General features: G+C 40.9%; 1 protein-coding gene across 1 annotated transcript in view; it reads right to left on the reverse strand.

The window, feature by feature from the left end:
* Positions 1-22,271, reverse strand: part of ASTN1 (astrotactin 1) — a 278,216-nt gene that overhangs the window by 96,558 nt on the left and 159,387 nt on the right. Inside the window, exons 9-11 of the mRNA XM_027868478.1 lie at positions 21,306-21,443; positions 20,049-20,199; positions 9,088-9,254 (exon numbers count right to left, since the gene is read on the reverse strand). Of these exons, the coding sequence (XP_027724279.1) occupies positions 9,088-9,254; positions 20,049-20,199; positions 21,306-21,443 (456 nt within the window). The remainder of the gene's footprint in view (positions 1-9,087; positions 9,255-20,048; positions 20,200-21,305; positions 21,444-22,271) is intronic.

A 22,271-nucleotide genomic window follows, 5' to 3' on the forward strand; every position in this document is an offset into this window, starting at 1 on the left:
AAGAAGAAGAAGAAGAAGAAGAAGAAGAAGAAGAAGAAGAAGAAGAAAAAGAGGATGAGAAGGAGTAGGAGGAGAAGGAGGAGGTGAGGGAGGAGGCAAAAGACTCCCAGAAAAGGTGGGCAGAGATTGCAGTCATGAAAGACAATCCACAAAGAATAGGTATGGGAAGACACAATGCTCAAGGTATCATTTCATTGTATTAATTTGGCCTCTGATCATCTAGCTAGGCCATGGAAAAGATTTATTATCTTATGTGTCCCAACACAAGATCAATTGAAATTAATTCTCACCTTCAAGGAGTCCTCTTGATCTAAATACATGCTGGTATACATATTCACATATTGTAAACTCTCCAAGCAAAATTAATCCAGAACTATCTACTAGCTCTCCTCCTAACTGGGTGCATGTTACCCCAAATATATACCGTGGCTAATGCCTGTAAAGAGGGATTAACCATTAGCAAATCTGTTTATTACTGTCATGTTTCCAGTTGTATTACAAAAGATATCCATTTGTTAGCTGAAGTGTGAATTACCTCTTTGTGATCAGGAAAATACAGGAGGGTGGATGGGCCCAGCTAGCCAGAAAATTTTAAGATGCTTATAAATCACACACATTTGTGAAGTTCAAAAGCATTACCTTTTAGAAATAGCATTAATGTTTCTAATAAAATAAGCTGAGCTCTGGTTAAAAGCCTAAAATATTACAGCTTTCAATAGAGGTCTAACTATGACTCTAATTACTATCATAACAAGAATCACCATGAAGTAGTAAAAAGGAGTTGGGCACTTCAGGGCAGACAAACTGGGCTCATACTTCTGCTCTGTGTGACTTTGTACATATCATTTACTCTCTATGGGTCTCAGTTTCCCCAGCTGCAAAATCAAGAGATTAGAGTAGAAAACATCTAAGGTCCATTGCAACTTTAAAGGCATGGTTCTATAAAGCACTGATATATGTGGGAAGGCACTGCCTTCATATGTGTCCTTACGTGATGCGAGCTCCTCTAAGGCAGGGCATTTTCTGCCTTTCTTTGTATCCCTAGTGCTTGGCACCTGCCTGGCACATAGTGTGTGCTTGAAAAGGGTTAGTTGACTGACTAACTTGACTCCACCCGCATGCTATACTACTGTTTTCAGGCTGCTTCACTTTCCTCCCTCACCACAGAGAAGTGAAGAGCTGAACTCTACCCATTTCCTGCCACTCCAAAAGTGTAGGCATTTTTTGTTGGAGGACTGTCTTCTGACATAATTTTTTGTTCCAGGTGAAAAATATCCTTATTACTCTTTAAATGACAACTACTTTTCTTTTTATCTCACCTCGAGATATATGTGTGCATACCTGTATGAACAAATATGTATGAATATGTGTACCCCCACTTCCTCCTCCCCCCTCCTCCTCCTCTTCCTTCTCTATTACTACTACTGCTATACTACTAATACTACTATACTACTACTACTACTACTACTAGCAATAAATAACGATGATGATGATGATGGTAGTATTTATATCATATTTTAAGTGAAAATGTTTTCTGTATAGTTTTGAATCTACTTTCTATGTGGCTTGTACGTTTCTTGTGGAAAGGGCCACATTATCTCTGAAGGATGAAAATTTCTGAATGCATCCAAACCAATTAAAACATTAAACAAACAGTGAGGAGAAGTTGGAAGTCTCATCATTGTATTATAAGTGTCTGAAACCCTTCCTACATTTATATTTTATAAGACACTGCTCAGAACTAATATAAGTGTGACTGAAACCAACATCAATGAGATGACTTAGTTCAATCTCATGGTCCTCTTCGAGAATGAAAGGCAAATAATAACAGCAATGAGGGCATGCTTATCACAAGGTATTTGTGGCAAATACGACGCACACACAATAATCTCTCATGTAACCAGAATGATTGTGGAATGAAGTATTCCAGTTCCAACTCAAAATCTCAGCGTTGGAAGAACCATTAGAAATCATTAATCAATTATCAAATACTTGTTAAGTACCTACTATGTGTCAGAAATGTGCCAGGTAGTTGGGATACAAAAACAAAATGGTCTTTGCCCTCAAAGAGCTTACATTTTCATCCCAACCATACACTATCTTTCATACTTGGATTTCTAATTTTCAGTGTCAGTCCACAATAAAATATTCATAACACTAAAATCATATTGAACATAATTTAACTTTTTTCTTGATTCCAAAGTACTTTGGCATCTTGCAAATGCCCCAGGCTCTTCATTAGGAACACCAATTTCCATTGCTAATGTAGAGGAATGGCCTGGATCTGAATGTATCCTGACATTTATACCCTATCAATTGCTTGATTTTAGATATCATTTAGTTTCCTGTCTCTGTCTCAATCAAAGCAGGGTACTATCGTTTTGGAATAAGTGCTAGGCTTGGAGACAGAAGACCTGGGTTTGAGTCCTGGCTAGGTGACCTCAGGTAATTCACTTAGATCTTTTGGGCCTTATTTTCCTCTTCTGGGCAAGAGGGATAACAGTAATTTGCTGCCTACTTCCTAGGATTAGTAAGAAGATAAAAGGAGACGATGTTAAGTGAAAGCTCTGGGTAGCTATAAAGTGCTATATGCAGCTAAAGTATTAATAGGATTATTGTTTCACAAAGGTAAAGTTCAGAATGCAAATAAAATCCAGTGGTTTAGATTTCTAACGCAAAGGTGAGTTTACTTCTTTAACCTATACAAATCTTGCCCAGCCAGGCACATTGCTATCAATCCTTGCCATACTCATGGTGTGTTACTATGAGGATATATTGAATGATGATGAACAACTGTGCTTTGAGATTCCTGCCTATCAAGCCTAATCTCTTAGAGTATAAACCTAACTTCATTTAGACCCTGAACATCCAGAGGGCTTCGGTCATTATCTGTTTGCATTTAGAGATTTCAGACTAGTTGCTATCTATGAAGAGATCTGCTGGTAAATGTTTAACAGACTCTTGATATTTAAAAAAAAAGTATGCAATATGCTTTTAAGTTTTATTTGAATTATTAACATGTTCTTAAGTCTAGACAATTAACAAAACAATAAATCAACCTTGATTGTCATGATTGCTGATTTCTGGGGTATAAACACTGACAATGAAAATTTAACAATGTCTCTCACAAGCCAATTAGATCTAGCTTCAGCATACCCTTGTATCTGTGCCATCAAAGAGTGATAGCATATTTTTCTGTCTGGTTTAAAGCATCTTTCTAGACAGATGTTCTCTCTCCATATCTCAGAGAGTCATGTTACAGATGAGACCAAACTCAACCTTTATGTCATTGACATTTTCTGCACTGACTCTAACTCCTCTGTCTTCACGTATGTACCTGTTTTCCATAAAATAGACCTCCACTATGGTATATCTGCAATGACTTGAGTCCTGTGAGAAATACTCAGTATAGATCGCCTTTTGTTAATTATACAAAACCAGCACCAGCACCAGCACCAGCACCAGCACCACAACAGCCTGACCACCAGCAGAGGGGGTATTCCTTCCATTTGTAGCAGAAACATTCTAGAGAGATGATCGTTGAATAAGGAGGCAGAACCCCAGGAATTTAATCCTAAAACTGTCATTTACCAACCATATGGTCTTGAGCAAGTCACTTAACTTATTTGAGACTCATTTTTCTCATCTTGCCTACTTGGCTCCCTCATGGGACTGTCATAACAGCCAAAGTTAAGATAATGTAATTGAAAAGGACTTTGAAAAATGTTAAGTACCAACCACGACTACTACAAAAGAGCATTCCAAGAAATTCAGAAACTCATTGGAAAATATTAACCCGTGTGGTCCCACTCCCATAGACAACCTTGTTCGCTTTTGGGCAATGCTTGCTCTAGCAGAATAGCTAAGTACTTGGTGTAATTGTCAGCTTTTTGAAGAGTGAATCCCTAGGCCTTGGTTTCATCACTTACAAACTGGGGGGTTTAGACTAGATGATCCCTAATGTCTTTTCCAACTCTTACATTATAAGATCCTACTGTCTGGGATACTCTGAGAGGGATGCTGTGAAAAGCACATTGGATTTGGAACTAGAGGGCTTAGCACCAGTTTCCTCATCTCTACAAGGATACTGTATTGGACTAATATCCCATATAGCTCTAAAGTCATATTATTCTTAACTCTCAACTTTGTTCGTCCCTTTCAGTTAATGAGATTGCCTAGCTAGAACAAAGGAGATTTCCAGGAAGGACATGACTAGCAAGAAATCTGAGAGTTGAGGCCCTAGAAGTTAATGGAGCCCTATAACCTAACTGGCTAGCCTGAATGTGATCCAGGTGCTTATATGTCCATTACATAAAAGAGTGTGGTACAGCGGAATGTACACAAGGCTTAGAATTTCAGTTCTGACTCGATATCTATTAGCCATGTGACTATGGGCATATAGGGAAGCTAGGTGGCACAATGTATGGAGTGCTGGGTGTGGAGTCAGGAAGACCTGAGTTCAAATCCAGTCTCAGACACTTAGTAGATGTGCAACCTTGGACAAGTCACTTAACCCTATTTTAGTCAGCTTCCTCATTTGTGAAATGAGCTAGAGAAGGAAATGACAAATCACTCCAATATCTTTGCCAAGAACACCTCAAATGGGGTTATGAAGAGTCAGACATGACTGAAACAACTAAATAACAACAACAACATGGGCCTATAACTTCAACACACAGAGCTCCATATTACTCATTTGCCAAAATGGGGGTGAGGATATTCTACTTGTTACAGGTTTTTGTTTGTTTGTTTGTTTGTTTCAGTCAGGAAAAATGCTTTGGAAACAATAAATAACCATACAGCAGTAGACTCTAACCTCCTTGAAGGTAGAGAATATCCTCCCCCCGAGCCTTTTTTTTTCTTTCTAATCTTTGTAATCCCAGAACCTAGAGAAAGCCTTGTACCTGGTAGGCATTTATTTTTCTTAATTGAATAGTATCAGAAGCTAGAAGGGACATTAACAAAATGAGATTCTGCTTGAAGACTTTCAAAGGGAAGAGGGGGCCCCACCACCCCACAAGGCAGTCCATTCCACTTTTGGTTAGCTCCCATTGTTAGGAAATTCTTTGTGAGTTTTATGTTTTGTTTTTCTGACAACAAATCTAAATTAACCTCTCTTCAACTTCTACTCATTTCTGCTGATTCTCTCTTCTGGGAATGAAGAGACAAGTCTAATCCCTCATCCAAAGAAAAGTCCTTCAAATACACGAACACAGTTATCATGTCCCCACTGAATCTTCTCTTCTCCAGGCTAAACACTCCCAGTTTCTTCACCCAATTCTCATATGACATGGATTCAAGGCTCTTTATCCTCCTGCCTGCTTCTCCTGGGCACTCTTCAGCTGATCAATTTCCTTTGTAAACCCCTGTGTGTATAGAAATGAACACAATACTCAAGATGTAGTCTGAGTAGGGTAGAGAACAATAGGGCTGTCACTTACCTGTTCATGAAAGCCATGCCTTTCAATGTCGCCCAAGATCCCATGAGCTTTTTTGACCTCCACATTGCACTGCTGACCCATATGGAGCATGTAGTCCATTAAAACCACCAGATATTTTTCAGAACAACTGCTGTCTAACCATGCTTCTCCCTATATTGCACCGACATATTGATTTCTGTACCAACTACAAAAGCCTCCATTTAACCCTACTGAATTTCATTTGATTAGTTTCATCCCAATGCTCTATCCTGTTTAGATCCTTTTAGATCCTGACTCTGTTATCTACCATGTTAGCTATCCCTCCCAACTTTTTGTCATCTGAAAATCTGATGATTGTGCCATCTGTGCTTTTCTCTAGTTCCTCTGGTATTTGGCTTAAATTTTGGGCATTTACATATAGATATTTGAAGCCTTGAGTTTTACTGCTGAATCCTTTCTTGGAAGTCTTCTGCTGCGAACTTCTGGGTATATCAACTGCTATTTCTTCTTTGTAGCTATTCACCATGGTATCTAGCTTGTGTGAGATATAGATACAGATATATAGATGATATACATAGATAGGTGACACATAGATTTATATATGTATGTATATATATACATATATACAGATATGTGTTTATATATGCGTGTATGTATATACACACATATATATGCAACTATCTAGGCATCTTCTCCCTCTTCCATCCTTTTTTATTTTAGTTTAAAGCTCTTTTGATTAGATTTGCATGACACCTGGCAAATACATTCTTATCAACCATTGTTAGATGTATTTTGTGTCTGGCCTGAAATCTGTTATGCCTCTATTTAAGCCATGGTCCAAAAATCTAAATCTCATACCCAGATACTACCTTCCTAACTAGCTGTTCACTTCTCATTTTTTTCTCTTTTGCATCCTTCTCCTTCATTGGGGAACAATGAGGGAAATATAACCATTTTCCCTAGCATCTTCAACTTCTTGCCTCAGACGTCTTAATCATTGCCAACAATTTTTAGTTTCCTTCTAATGTTCCTTCTAGTGGTGTCATTTGTGCTCAGGTGAAATCATGAAAAAAGGTAATTATTATCCATTTTGATAAGTCTTGGGAGGGTCTCTGTTATGTCTTGGATGCATGCCCTGGGAAGGCAATACAGCTTTCTCTTTTTGATATCAGATTGAGAAATAGCTCCTTCCCTACCCCCTGAGCAGGAAATCACTGGTTTCTACAACTTGTCTCAACTTCCTCTTCCCTCTTCTGTATATTTTCACACCTGACAATTTCTGGGTATCTACTATATCATTCTTCATAGGACAAGCAACTTTTCCCCTTTAGAGTGTCCAGCTTCCTTCTCCTGAACAAATAAATGAGGAGAAGTGGGAAAGAAGAAAGGGAGGAAAGTCTATTCTGGGAAAAGTCTATGCTGGTTGTTGGGGTGGAAATGATGGGAACCCTGAGGGGAAGTGACTTCTTCCTCTTGAACTTTGTGATAGAGAAGTAGAAAAAAATCTCCATGTAGTATGAACATACCCCCTAGATTTTAGGAAGACAGATTGCAAAGGGTTCAGAAGAAAGAAAGGTCAGGGTTATTAACTAAAAGCGCTAGAGGAGAAGTTAGCCCAGGAAAAATAGGAGTTGCTCAAGAGTGAAATTCTGAAGATGCAAAGGGAACCAATAAATGAATGAGTGAAAAAAATGTATAAAGTATATATTATGTGCCAAGCATATATATATGGGCATATAGATCAAAAAAGTGAGATACTCCTTGCTCTACAGAAACTAACATTCTGATGTGGGGAAGGAAACACAAGTATGGCTGTAAAGCAGATGCAAACACCCCCAAACCCTAAATATGGAGTAACAAAAAACAGGTAGCAAGGTCTTAAGGTCCTTGGGAACATCACTAGGCCTGACAGCAGTTGACTGTGGATGGACCAGAGATCTTTAGGACATGGCCACAGGGCAGATGGCCAGGTCTGGTGCCCTTCATCTTACTGGAGTTACTGTAGTTGGGGACTAACCACTCATCTGAGCGCTGCAAACAATTAAACCTCGCTTCCACTCCAGCTGCCTCAGTGGACTCTGCAGAAAGAGCCACAGGTCTATTTTTTTCAGGTTCTTTTTGTACCAGCTCTTCCTTTTTCCCTTGTACCTTTGTGTGATGGCCTTCCATTCTCTGACATTCTGGTAAGGCTCAATTCTCACTCCTTTCCTTCAGATTCCTTCTGTTCCCCAGTGAAGTGTCCTGCAAAACCTGAGGTATGGAGAGCCATTCTTTGAATACTTTCACCTACCAGGACAGTGATCAGCCCTCACTTGGAACACAGATGACATTTACTTAGTGAAAGCAAAATCACAATCATCTCGCTCTCATGGAAAGTGTCTCCTATTCCTCCATAATTTAATCTTTTTCAGCTTTTAAAAGAATAATAATAACAAGCATTTATGTAGCAGTTTAAGGTTTGCAAAGCTCTTTACAAATACCATCTCATTTTATCTGCATAATGACCCTGAGAAGTGTTGTTGTTCAGTAGTTTTCAGTCATGTCCAACTCTGTGACCTCATTTATGATATTCTTGGCAAGCATACTGGAGTGGTTCGCCATTTCCTTCCCCAGCTCACTTTACATATGAGGAAACTGAGGCAAATGGGGTTAAGTGACTTGCTCAGGGTCACACGCTAGTAAGCATCTGAGGCCAGATTTGTTCTCACATCTTCCTGGCTCGAGGCCTAGCACTCTATCCACTCAACCACATACCTGTCCCTGGGAGATAGATACTCTTATTCTCCCCATTTTACAGATGAGGAAACTGAGGCAGACAGATGTTAAGTAACTTGCCCAAGGGTCACACAGCAACTTGAGTTCGAGACAGCACTTCAACTCATATTCATTCTTCAACCATAAACAGATAAGTAATAATTTTATACCCTGTTATCACATCTTAATAACTATACAACCCCACTCAACTTCCTTTTCTCAGTTCTAATAACACCATACCCAGATCCACTTCAGTCACACCAATTTCCTATCTGTGTCAGCCTACCCGCAAATTGGCAATTTGTCCCCTAATTGCTCCACTTGCCTCTTCTTACTTACCATTGCCCTGTCTTACCAGCTGCTTTCTCCTTTTCCTTCCTGAGTTGACCTCTTCAGACTCTACAATCCCCCTTGATCCTTTTCAAACCCCCTTAATTCTTTTATATACACACTATTTGTCCTTGATCCTGCTCTTTTTTCAAACCAAAAGTAATTTCTGTAAGAATAGCTGGGCTGAGAAATTGTTCTCCTTCAGATGTTCCTTAATTTCTCCCAAATGTTGCCAAATTTCTCTTCCTCACATTCAGTCTCAGACTTATGTAACTAACCTAACTCCTTCAAATTAGCTTCTTGTTTTCCTTCTTATTCAGCTCGTCTTCCCTTTTCACCACATCCTTTCTCCAACAGAGGCTGGAAAGTAGAATGTACCCCAAATCCAGGTCTTTTTTCCGTGATAGCACAATGCCTTACCTATGCCTCTCCACCATTCATAAAAGTGAGCTACTATATTGTAAAGCCCGCGGTGGTCAGAAGCTGTCTTATTCATTTTTATATTCTAAATTCCTAACATAGTATGTGCCCAATAAATGTTCAATTGAATTAAAGTATGCAGACTGGTTCTGAGTATACTCACCCACAGAACATGAGGATGTTATATAGCAAAGGATCGTCTGGGAAGGGTGCCATCTGCTGGAGACATAGCTGCTCACAGCCCCCGTTGAATCCGTCGGAACAGTCAACCCCAATGTGGCGATCGTAGCAACCGGTTCCATCCTTCATAGGGCTGAGTCCTGATGGGCACTGGCACAATCAGAAAGCATCCACACAACCCAGATGAAACAGTGATCTGAACACTCTCGGGACCAAAATTTAACCTCAGGCACCTATTTTTAATGCCAGGGCATGAAATCATCAGCATTGGAAATTCATTCATGATCTTCCTACTGGACTGGACTCCCCTTAAAAGCTTGTGACCCTCTGTGCCATACCATGTCTTCTCTCTGGGCAACCAATAATACATATTTGCATTAAAACTGAGTTCCTCTTTACCTAGATAGAAGGGGCTGTAAAGGAAGAGGACATTGTAGTGTAGCAAAGCAGCATGTGTGAGGCATGCTGGTTGGGCCTGAAGCCAGCAGAACAGTGGGTGTGATGAGCCAGAATTAAAATGCATTAGCAGGGCTTCCTTAGGGCTGTGCTACTGTTTAGGCCGAGCACTCATTGGACGTTTTCGCTGTCCAAAGTACTTTGTCAACGTTTAGTGCAGAGTTAGAGTGAGTATACAGGGGCAAGTGAGGACAGCTCAAGACTGCTGGAAATAGTTGACTTTCCATGTGACCTTGGAGAGGCCACTTGGATGCTTTGCACAGGAGACAGGACCAGACACCGTCATTCGTTAAATCCCACAGGTGCACATGTGACATTAACAACTCTAAAATGATCCTTCAGGCCAGGAGAGAAATGTGCCAGGAGGTAATGGTACAGAGCTTCCAGCCCTAGTCTTATGACTTCTTTCTAAAATGAGGCAAATTCTTCCTAGGTCAAAAGGAAATAAAAAGTAACCTCAGTTAACCTACTAAGAATGGGTGAATCACTCTAATATAATGTAAAGCACATAGCTAGGTGGCAAAATGGATAGAGTGCTGGGCCTGGATTCAGGAAGATTCCTCTTCCTGGGTTCAAATCTGGCCTCAGACACTTACTAGCTGTGTGACCCTGGGCAATTCACTTAACCTTATTTGCCTCAGTTTCCTCATATGTGAAATGAGCTGGAGAAGGGAATGGCAAACCACTCCAAGAAAACCCCAAGTAGGATCACAAAGAGCTAGACAAAACCGAAAAATAACTCAATAACAACACAGGCATTGGAGTTGGATAACTCAAGATCTGACTCTATAAGTCATTAGCTGCAGGATCTTTGAGTAATCAATAGATTTCTCTGACATATTTTAAAATATCTGTAACATAGGGATAATCCTTGCACTGCCCACCCTAAAAGATTGTTGTGAGGATTCATCCAAATAGTGCCTGGTAACTGAACAGCCTTATATAAATGTTCATTGATGTTTCCCAAACTAACTTAGTCATTGAACACTTTGGGACTGAATTATATGGATGGAGATTATAAATACTGGTTTAAAGATGCTTAAGTGTTTGGAAATACCCCTACGAGCAAGGATATTGGGAGACATTTGGATCAAAATAGAGGAAATTAAACCTATTTTAATGCTCCCAGAAGTGGTACATCGATTTAGACATAATTCTGTATTTAATGTTTTAGAGGGGAAAACATTATGTCATTGACATTTTTCTCATGGAACCCCCATCTCCACCTTGAGGCATCCCAGGATTTTGAGGAATGCAGTTTGGAAAGCATAGATTTAAGTTATTAATGCTGCATTTTATGAGACAGCTCAGGAGTGGATTCCAGTTATTTCAATGTCCTAGCTTTTTTCCTATGTTTCTCTTGTAATGACTACTTTTTAACCATCCTAGTAAAAGGACTAAAAGTCTCCACTCACCTCCACACAATCAGCTTACTTTGTCACCTTGCTGCCAAATGTACCATCCCAGCAGCCTGAAGCTGCAGCAGGTGTGCCTGTTAAAAGATGCCTTCCCTCCCTCCCATCACCCTGATCGAAGATCGCAATGGGATGCATGCTGTTTGCTGACACTAACTCTGCAATTTCCCAAACAAATGGCACCCCTGTGGGTTTACTAGGCTCCCAGCCTGGTCCATCCCTTTCTTCCCCACTGTGCCAGCTGGAGTGTTGGAAGGTGACGGCCCTTCAGGAGGTTTCATGAGGCTGCCTCTCACTGTGCAAACCCAGATGCTCCAGATGATGGTAAACAAGCAAATGAGGCAGCTGGGGGTTCCATCCCACGTTCCCTTTGCTCCCAACCCATTCACTTTCTTGGCTATTCAGCTGTTTGGCCATATGCGCTACCAGAAGGAAATTTGGCTTTACCACTGTGCAGCTGACAAGGTTTGAATAGAGGGTCCTAGAATGGGCAAGGTTGAAACAGGATTAAATAGGCTATATTGAAGGCCATGAGCATTTTCTGAAAGGTTTCCTGAATCAGTCTTGGCAAAACTTATCCGACCCTTTCCTTTCACTCACCTGACATGTGTACTCTGGGAATTTTGCTGATGATGAAACATCTCCTGCCATACTTCTATACAATACTGTTGGAAACTAGCCATTTCAATCCACAATCAGAATTCCATATCTTTCCAACTTAGTCGGATTCCTGTCTTTTATGTTTCTTTTTTCCCCCAAGCATCTTATCAGCATGGTTCTTGACAAGAACATCACCAGATGAAAACTGAATAAGTTCAGATCCTTTTAGGGTACCAGAACCAGCTTGATCATGCCTCCTCCTCCTCAATCCAATCTGGTAGCTTCATCATCTGCCACTCTCTATTTGGAGTAATTAGATTAATAAACAGGGGCACAATAAGTCTTAATTGGAAGTTTTGACCTTCGAGGAAAAGGCCTCATTCAATAAAACCTTAATAAACTAGAGCCCAATGACAAGAATCCACTTAGGAAAAAGAAGCAAATAACAAAAAAAGAAGCTTCATATACTCATGCCTCCTATCTCCATATTGATTTGGATCCTAAATTGAATGTAGAAGTTCTGAGTGATGAGCTTAAGGTAGAGGAATCAAAAAAGGGTTTAATGATTTTAACTATTCTACACTTACTAAGGCAGGAGAGTAAATAAATGCTTCTCAGAAAGATTTCTACCATCAGGGTCAAAGCAAAAATATATTTTATTTAACCCTTATTATGTTACAGTGGAAAATATGATGGAGACACCATAATTCATGCCCTAGGCCTGTCACTAACTTGCACTGTAATCTTGAATAAGTCACTTCATTTCTGCCTCAGTTTCCTCATGTATAAAATGAGGAACTTAGGCTTAAGCAATTGCTAAGATCACTTGAAGTTCTAACATTCTGTGACAAGAAAATCTCGTTAACGAAAGCATCCTCTTCCGTAAGCTTCCAACAAGACAGTGTGGTACAAGGGGAAGTGTGTCAGATTCGGAGTTAGTCCATTTTGAATCTCAGCTCTGTCACTTTTAATACCTGAGTGATGCTGGATGAGTCACCTAACTATTCTGGTCCTCAGTTTCCTCATTTGTAAGGGTAACACTAGATCAGATGACTACTTAGGATATTTTGAGTGCTAAATCTATGATCCTATGAATCAAGGTTTCATTGAATTATGCATCTCATTTTATTTTAGCTAAAGAAGTCTTACTGTTGCTTCTCTCCCCAGGATTACTCAGAATCTATATTTCTCTCTGGGAAGAAGCTTTGATCCTCATAAAGCTTCCCTCTTCCCACCAAGGACCTTGAGTCAGAATGGGGGAGCTAGAGGAAATATTGCCTCTAAGCCTGGGGGAATTGTTGTTCGGCTTATCCCAATTCGCAAGGACGTTAAGAACATTTCTTTGGGTGTGTGATGGCCCCATCCATTTTGATGGCTATATTGAAAATGAACAGGTTGTTTCAGACTGGAACAATGGGTCCTCTCCAACCCCACTTCACACAGTCCATGTCTACTCATCCCAGAAATTCTAAAAAAGATACCTTGTGATTGGTGAGGGGTGGGGGGTGTGGGGGAAAATCTTTGTACCTGCTGATGTGATTGAATAACAACCACCACTTTTCCTTATGCCCTGCATCAAGCACAACTGATAAATGAGCATTCTATTTCAGTGACCCCTAAAACACACAAGGTTAATTGTCTTTCATGGGCTGCTCATGGCTTCTTGGCTTAATTCTCATCTAATGCATATTTGTGTTAATGAGATTAAACTGGTTTTCCCCACTCAACTCACATCGTCCCACCCACCCCCTTCTACTGCCCCCCCTCCCACCCCATTCTCTATTCTTGCTGGTAGTGTTCTGCTGGCTAATTAGCCAGAAACCTAAGTGAGTCTTGCCACATTCATGGTGCACCAGTCTCTGCTCCTGTCTATCCCAGACTGAGAGATGGGTGCTCTGGTGACAGGTGAAGGAGAGAGAGAAGCAAGCACAGCCAGTGCCCTTGGGAATAAAGTGGGCTGCTTGGCTTTGCTTCCATTACCTCATTTTGTCTGGGCACAAAATGAACAGTGACTCACCAAAAAGAGCACCCTGTATCCCTACTGGGTGAGGAAACAGGTCTCTTTTAACTGGTCAAAAGAAATCCTCTTTTCTTCACAAACTATGTTTTTTACAACTTTTTGATAAAACCTGCCATGCAGGTCTTCTCAGAATTTCATTTCCCCTTCCCACCCCTATATACTCCTTGGAGAAACAATTTATAGAGGTAAATTTAAGTAACAGGCTACCTTAGTTTTCTGTCATGCAATTTCCCATAAACCTCCAAATCATATAATATCATTCTTGGCTTGCTCTTCTACAGGAACAGTCATGGGTTAAACTAATACAGTAGCTATCACCAGCAATAGAGAGCTTGGTAGAATGAACAGTGCACAGAAGGTGAAGTCAGAAGACGTGGTCTCAAATCCTGATTCTGTCCCTTGCTACCTATATGACTTTTGAAAAATCCCTTTACAATTCTCTGGGCCTTGGTTTCCATCTCTATAACATCAGGTCCCTTCTGACTCTAAATCTGTAATCCTCATGCAACTACTATGTGTTGACCCCACAATTCACTGCCTTTAAGAATAAGGGAATGATGTATCTCTAGGCAACACTGATTTAAAGGTGACAAATGAGTCTGGGGGGATATGAGAGAACAGAATGATTAGACAAGGAGAGTGAGTGAGTAATCTAAATTCCTGGTTAGAGCCTGATAATCCTCTTTTATATTGTACTTTAAGGTTACAAAGAAATTCTTATACATCATTTAATTTGATACTCATAGACATCTTGTGAGGCAATAATATACTATCATCTCCATTTTACAGATGCGGACACTGAAATCCAGATTCTGAACTTATCCAGGGTCACACAGGTAGTGAAGCTTTGAGTTCTGTCTCTGTATAGGCCAATTCATCTAGCTGTCTTCCCTGGTCACAGACTGGGTTGTTAACATCAGACAGAAATTCAAAAATACATCCCCTGGCTCACCATAGGGAGTTAGTGAGAATGTATGTTTTAGGAAGCATTGGCTCCCATTGGCAGAAGAGCTCTCAAAGGCAACATCCTAAAGATGATGGATCAGTCATTAATGTCATCTTTGAATATTAAGGACAGAGTTATAGTTTAACCATTTTCATATTAAATAAAAAAGGTCTTTCCTTTGGCAATCAATGGAAGCTTGAATGGACACTTGTTGACGATATTGTAGGTGTTACTGTTCTGGTATGAAGTGGACGAGATACCCTAACTCTGAGGTCTTTTCCTCGCTTCTTGGATTTTGTGATTATGTCTAGGTATAAGTAAGACACAGTCCACTCTCCTCTTTATCTCCCCCAATGCTTAGCCCATCTGAGTACTCAGCCCTATCTCAGTGCTCTGCCAAAGAGGCTTCCAGCAGCCTGTGCAAGGTTTGATTTGGAGGGCAGGGCAATTATGCTTTGCACAGGTCTTTGCCTTTCACGGATATTTGTTTTCATCCTCCAGAGAATATATAAACAACAGGGCAATTAACTGGATAGCAATTAACCCCGTGGGAATCCATGCAGAGCCAAAAAAGATGTGTCCTGCCTCCTTAGAAATACAGATGAAAGCTGAACTGATAATGGGGACAAAACAGGAATCCCAATCCTATCAGTTTGCTCTACTGGGAAAACTACTTGGCCAAAATTTTCTGAGGTTCCTTTTCTCTCTTGCTAAGCAATAAATCCTCCATTTTCTAGGGTTACTGTCACACAGATATTTTCTTTAAAAGAAGGGCAGCAGCAGTGTTGATGCTCAAAATTTGAGGAAGAAAGAAAAAGTCATCCCATATCTACAAATGGTTGGTGGGATAGAGGGAGATAATTGGACTGATTTTCTTCTTGTGACCCAAACCACATATACAGAGATTGATCTTTCCTTAACAGAAATATACATGTGGAGGCACGCCCAGGAAATGGGTAAGATCATAGATTTAAAGATGGAAGGGACCTTCGAGGTCACTGAATCTAATGGCCCCATTTTACAGATGAGGCTCAAAGAAGTGACTTGCCCAGGATCTCCCCTCCCCACTTCTCTCTCTTTCTCCCCCCCTCTCACTTAGTACATGGCTGAGTTGGGATTGGAACACAGATCACCCTCATGCCAAGTCCAGAGATGATGCCAGAATGGCCCCTTGATGCAAAAAGGCTCACGGGATAACATGGCAGCATCATAACTATGGACTACTTGGAGGCAATTCAAATTGAGATGAGCCAGTGTAGTGGAAAGAGCACTGAATGGGAAGTTGAGTTCAAATCTTTCCTCTGCTACTTACTATCTGTATGACACTTTTCCTCCCCTCTTTGGCTCCAGCACGCACAAGTTTCCCCAACAAACCTCACACAGCACTTTGTTTTGCAACTCTCTAAAGCATTTATCATGTAGACCATAATTATCTGTTTGTGATTTATCCCCCAGGTGACACAATAGTTCATAGAACTCTAGGCCTGAAGTCAGGAAGATCTCAGTTCAAATTTGACCTTAGCCACATAAAAGCTGCATCACCCTGGGCAAGTCACTTAATTTCTATTTGCCTCAGTTTCCTTACCTGCAAAAATGGGGATAATTGCATTTACCGTCCAGGGTCATTTTGAGGATAAAATGAGATATATTTGTAAAGCATTTAGTACAATGGTATGCACTTAACAAATGCTTGCCCCCAATCTCACTAGACTATAGTGGAAAGATCACTGGACTCTGAGAATAAGAGGATCTGGGTTTGAATCCTGATTATGCTACTTATGAACTAGGTGACCTGGGAAAAATCACTTAATTTCTCAGGGCCTCAGTTTTCTCATCTATAAAGTAAAGGGGATTGAACTACATAATTCCTAAGGTCTCTTTCTGCCCTAATCCTGTGAGTTAAGCTTTGTCTCCCCTGTCCCCCACCAAGTGCCTCGTATTGCATTTGGTTTAACAACTGTGTGTTGAATGTATGAATTGAACAAGTCTAGGTAGCACTGCATCTCAAGTATCACAGACAGAGCTCTGTGTATACATATGTCTGTCTTTCACAATAGCACAAAGGGACTCTCAGGAAAGGGTTGAAGCTTCCAGTTATTTCTCAACCCTGTTCCCACCATCCCTTCCTCAGATCAAGCCTTTGGACAAAGCTGAGTGATCACCTGTTTGGCACTTTGTAGAAGGAATGCATACGCTTCACATTTGGTTAGATGAACTCTAGGATATCTCCATATACTTGGATTCTATATGCCTAAATTTCCTGATCTGCAAAAGGAAACAATGAGTCAACTGGTCCAACTGGCCATTCTTCTTACTCAAGAGTCATGAGACTGGCGGTTACAAAGTGCTGTGAGGATACAGATCCACTCATATTATGAGTTGACTTTCTCCTGGGGGACAGATTCTAAAAGACAAGGCCCTATTACAAATGCATATTCCTTTCAGTGATTCTTGCCAGCTCCAGTCTCATGGCGTTAAAAGAGAAAAAAAAATCCATCAGCTTGGATCCAAGCCAGGCAAAAGGCCAGGATGACAGACCAGGGGTATTTGACAGGCAAACCATCATGAAGGACAGGGCAGGGGCAGAGGTGTAGGGGAGGAATGAGAGAGTAAACATGTCTTTGAAATGTCTGTGAGTGTGAGTGTGTGGGTGTGTGTGTCTGTGTGTGTGTACACAGACACACATGCACATTAGGCGTGATCCAATTTGCAAAGAAAGTTTAAAATTTAGATGAAGAAAATGAAGTCTGAATAGCAAGAAAATGCCCTAACCTTGAGTTCTGCTAGACAGTGAAATTGTCTCCTGAAGGACCTGATCGGGATCCTCTTTGCTTGAGACACTGAAAATGAGACTTCGAAGAGCCAAGAAAGGTAGAATAAAGGAAAAAACCCAGCCCTTGGCCACAGGGCACAATGTTTCCCACGGTGTGTTCTTTTGAGGCAACTCTGTTCTACTTTCCTATCCCTAGGATAGAACAGACAGGATCTCCCCTCCACAGCCCTCCATCACTTTCTCTGTCTCTATCTCTCCCTCTTTCTTTCCCTCCCCTTTCTCTGTCTCTCTATGTCTCTCTCCTTCTTCCTCTTCATCTCTCTCCCTTTCTTTCTTTCCTCTCTCCCTTTTTTCTCTCTCCTTTTTCCTTCCCTTCTTTTCCTCCTCCCTCTTTCTTCTCCTACCACTTTTCCTCCCTCCCTTCTTCCCTCTCCCTTTTATTCCCTCTTTCCTTCTCTCCTTCCTCCATCAATCTCTCTTATTTCCCTCTCTCTCCTTTCTTCATTTCCTCCCTCCTTTCTTTTCTCTGTCTCTGTCTTTCTCTCTCTCTAATTCTTGGACTTTCTTCCCTTTCCCTCCCTTCTCAAAAGACCCATGGGCTCCTGATAGCCACAATCTTCTCAGCAGAACTGAAGAAAGGTCGTGTAGCAGGAAACGTTCCACTTTTCCAGATCCAGGTACACATACATTTTCAACAGAAAACTGCTCCCTGTGTGGGCCAAGGGAAGGGAAGGGAAGCTTGTGAGAGACAAGGACTCAGAAGAAATACAGCTAGCAGCCGAAGTGGAGGGCTGCAATGTGAGAGTGAGGAGCAGGGGGAGAGGGAGGAGAGGCTTCCATGTCATAGCTCTGGGGCTGGAAGGAATCATCACAGCCATCATGCCCAACCCTCTCATTTTACAGATGAGGACATTAAACACCAGACAGCTGAAGGGCACAAAGCTAACAAGTGGCAGGGCCAAGATGTCTTCTCCAAGACACCTACTATACACTTCCTACTTGCTGCTCTCATTTACCTTCCCATCATTCTTTGTACATGGATACCTAGCACCCAGTGCCATGTTTGGCACATGGCAGGTGCTTAATAAATCCTTGTTGATGGATGCCCATCCCTCGCCCTACTCCCATTCCTTGTTACTTTACCTTCTCCACTCCTTCTCTAGACTTTGAGGATTATGCCCTTGCCCCCTTTAAAAATTAGACAGGCCTGGGCAGCAAGGTGGCACAGTGGATAGAGCACCGGCCCTGGAATCAGGAGGACCTGAGTTCAAATCTGGCCTCAGACCAGACACCTGACACTTACTAGCTGTGTGACCCTGGGCAAGTCACTTAACCCCAATTGATTTAAAAAAAATAGACAGGCCTGCCAATGAGAATTCACTGAGGCAGCTCCACCCCATTTTTCCTTCCCTGGTCAATACAACCTCCTTCTTCCAGCTGACAGAAAAATTCTAATGTCCTCTGTTGCCCAACCAACTCCGGAGCTTGGTAGTTTCAGATTCTTAAGGAGTTTCCAAGGGTACTCAAAAGGAATGATCAGGTAGGTGAGGGGTCACCTATAGAAGAACAGGAGTTAACATTGCAAGGATTTTACAAGCACGCCTCTTGACGGAGACCATTATCCTCTGCCTATCCTGGGGGAGCCCATCCCTTGTGTCCCTCTTGAAAAGTGGGGAGACTATGTTAAACTGACTCTTAAGTATGCTGTGGTTCCTTCCCAGCTACTCTAGCCCATTCTGAGCTCTTCCTTCCTTGAACTTCCAGGATGCTTACAGCCTATGCCACAGAGTTAAGCATGGAATGAATGAACAAATGAAAAAAGAGTTTATTGAGCATTTATTAGGTGCAAAAAAAGGTACTGAGTCTAAATCCAAATAGGAAAGAAGAGCAGGGTCCTGTATTCAAGGGGTGGCATGGTGGAAAGATCACTCAAGTTAGAGTCATAGAACCTGGGTCACAGTCCTAGCTCTGTCACTGACCAGCTATGGGAACTTGGAAAAGTTGCTTAGTCTTCCTTGGCCTCAGTCTTTTTATTTGTAAAATAGGTTGGATAACCACTAAGGTCCTTTTCAACTCTACTCTATGATTCTATACTGTTGTACTGGGTCACATGTGTAGGGTGTTTTTTTTTTCCCCAACTGGGTTGTAAGATCTTGGAGGACAGAGACCATATATTAAAATTATTTTTTCCCAAAGAACCTAGCAATAGAACAACATAGGATATGTTCAATAAATATTTCCTAAGTAATTGATTGATGATTGGAAAAGTGAAGGATGAGTTTGTTTCATTTCTTAACTATCGAAATTGCACAAACCAACAAACAATCATTTATTAAGCAACTATATGTTAACTATATATATATAATGTAGGTATGTATTGTATGTGTGTATGTTAATCACTGTATTAGGTGATGGGCTCCAAGTGAAAAAGTGAGTATTTCTTGACCTCAAGGAGCTCATATTCTACTACTAATGGAACTCAAATGTGGACTAGCTGATAGTCAAACCAAAAAGAACTGCTCATGTCTCAATCCTCATTTTTTTTAAATTCACAGTGTATTACTAATTGAATACTCACTTTGTTTCCTCTCCTGTCATCCCTCTTCTTCCTTCTCTTATATCCAGGCCTTCCAAAGACATTTCCAGGTTTTTTTGGCTATCCTCTGACCTACTCCCAGACCTCCTTTTCATTAAAGAAAAAAAAAAGACTGAGAGGAACTAACAACTAACATACCACACAGCCAGTGGAGTCCAATTTGCGATCTGAGATGCATCGGAAATTCTTGCTACAGCCCCCATTATCCTTGGTGCAGTCCCGGACGGGTCCAAATGAATCCAGGAGAACTTCCAAGCTGTCGAAGGAGGATGAGGTCATCAGCTCTTCTCTATGGGTAGAGGTAGGCAGAAAGTCATAGAAAAAAAGAAAAGATGTCATTTACACCTCCTGACTACACAGACTTGCATGTGGTCTATCTCATTTGATCCTGTGAGTTGATGGATGTATTAATGTGTAATTTCCATTTTGTGGATAAAGAAAATAAAGTTCTTAGCTATTAAATGCCATACCCATAGCTGGTCAGAATTCAGGGTGACCTGTTCCTACTATCAGTAGTTGGGTTGTGTCATCTCTCCCCACAAATTAAATAAGCAAAATAATGCATACATAAATAAAATAGATATAGATAGATGAACAGATATATAAATTCTAAAAATCAACCCAACTTGACTCTCATATCAATTAATATATTAGTGATATTAAAAAAAGCAAGATAATAAGAACAATACATCTTTTTGCATCTTGCTCATATGTACCATGAGCTTGTGTTGGATTTTAAGTGATCCTTAACTTCAGTTCCTAAGGTTTATGATGTTTATACACACATACATATATTCACACATATATTTGTATAAAACATGCATATGTATATTTATATATGTACAGAACTACATACGTATATAAATATAGAGGCGTTAAGGGTCTTACTATGGGTCTTGCATAGCTAATACATGACTAAGTCTGGCTTCTCATCCAGGTCATCTGACTCCAAAGGCCATTGTTCTATACTAAATATAGCAAGTATAGCACAGAGCCTGAAGCTATCATTCTATTGGCCTGACTATAGATTTCAAGATTTCATGTGTGTGTGTGTGTGTGTGTGTGTGTGTGTGTGAGAGAGAGAGGGAGAGAGAGAGAGAGAGCATATACACCCTGTGGCCTCCAACCCTTCCCCTTAACCACACACACACACACACACACAAACTGTCATAGAATATATTTACATACCAATTCATCAAGTAGACTTCCTAGTGGTCATTATTGCTTCCTAGGAAAATGAGCATTGAGTCACTGAGCACCTTGTAAGGAAATCCTACAGGACAGGTTCCCTTCCTTTCTTACCCAGCCTGTCATTTTCTCTCCCAGAATTAAGACCATTCAACCTCATGGTACCTCTTCATGGCTCATATCACATCTCCCTGCACCCCAACCCACCTGACCTCCACTGCATCCTCCATCACGGTCATGTCTGTTTTGCACTTAGCTGAAGGGTTGATGGCCAGTTCAGCAGGTGGAATCACAAAACTCTTGCTTAGAGGCAGCCACATTCCCTCTCCTAGAGTATAAGTAAACCTGCAGGGATGCAGAGCAAAATGTAATGGTTAGTGATCATTACAGCTTATCTATCACTGGAGATGCTGGCAATATATAGGATAGCTATAGTCTTTTCACCGGTCCTCTTAGGTAAGGTCACACTTCTTTTCAGATATTGCTATGTGTCAGATGAAATATCTGAAGGAGAGGGAGAAGAAGTTACCAAACTTAGCTCACCCAGCCCTTTGGAGGCCGAACTGCTTCTAACGCTCATGCCTTAAAAACAATTATGAAAGGCCTTGTAACATGGTGAAAAGAACAGAAGGCTCTGGGTCAAGAGACCTAGGTTTGAGTTCCAACTCAGGCATTATCTGTGATTTGGAGCAAATCATTTAACCTCTCTAGGCCTCAACTTGACTATCTGTAAAATGGAGAGAGGACTAAATACTCTCTTAGTTCTCTCACATTTCTAAACATTTGTGGATTTTATAGGTCACAAAGAGATGACCCTTCCAATTTAAGATGATGCCTTCAACCCAGGGGACGAATCCTCTTCCCTACAACAAATCTGAGGAGAGATTTACAACCATGTTGAGAAGAGCTCTAAAATATGCTATTCGTACCTCCCAACCTGTGAATCAATGGCAATAGCAATGTCCCGTGTGTGTGTGTGTGTGTGTGTGTGTGACAGTGTGTTTACATGTATATTATACAAACATCCATATACATTTATATGTATATATGTGCATACACGTGCATCCTAGTTTCTCAGTGGGTCCATAATCTCCCATCCATGCCAGCCCATTCTGGGCAAATCTCATCCATGTCTTCCCGTACATTTACCACAGGGAGCCTACCCAACATGCT

Source organism: Vombatus ursinus, unplaced genomic scaffold, assembly GCF_900497805.2.
Source record: "Vombatus ursinus unplaced genomic scaffold, bare-nosed wombat genome assembly UNPS02014789.1, whole genome shotgun sequence".
Lineage (NCBI taxonomy): Eukaryota > Metazoa > Chordata > Mammalia > Diprotodontia > Vombatidae > Vombatus > Vombatus ursinus.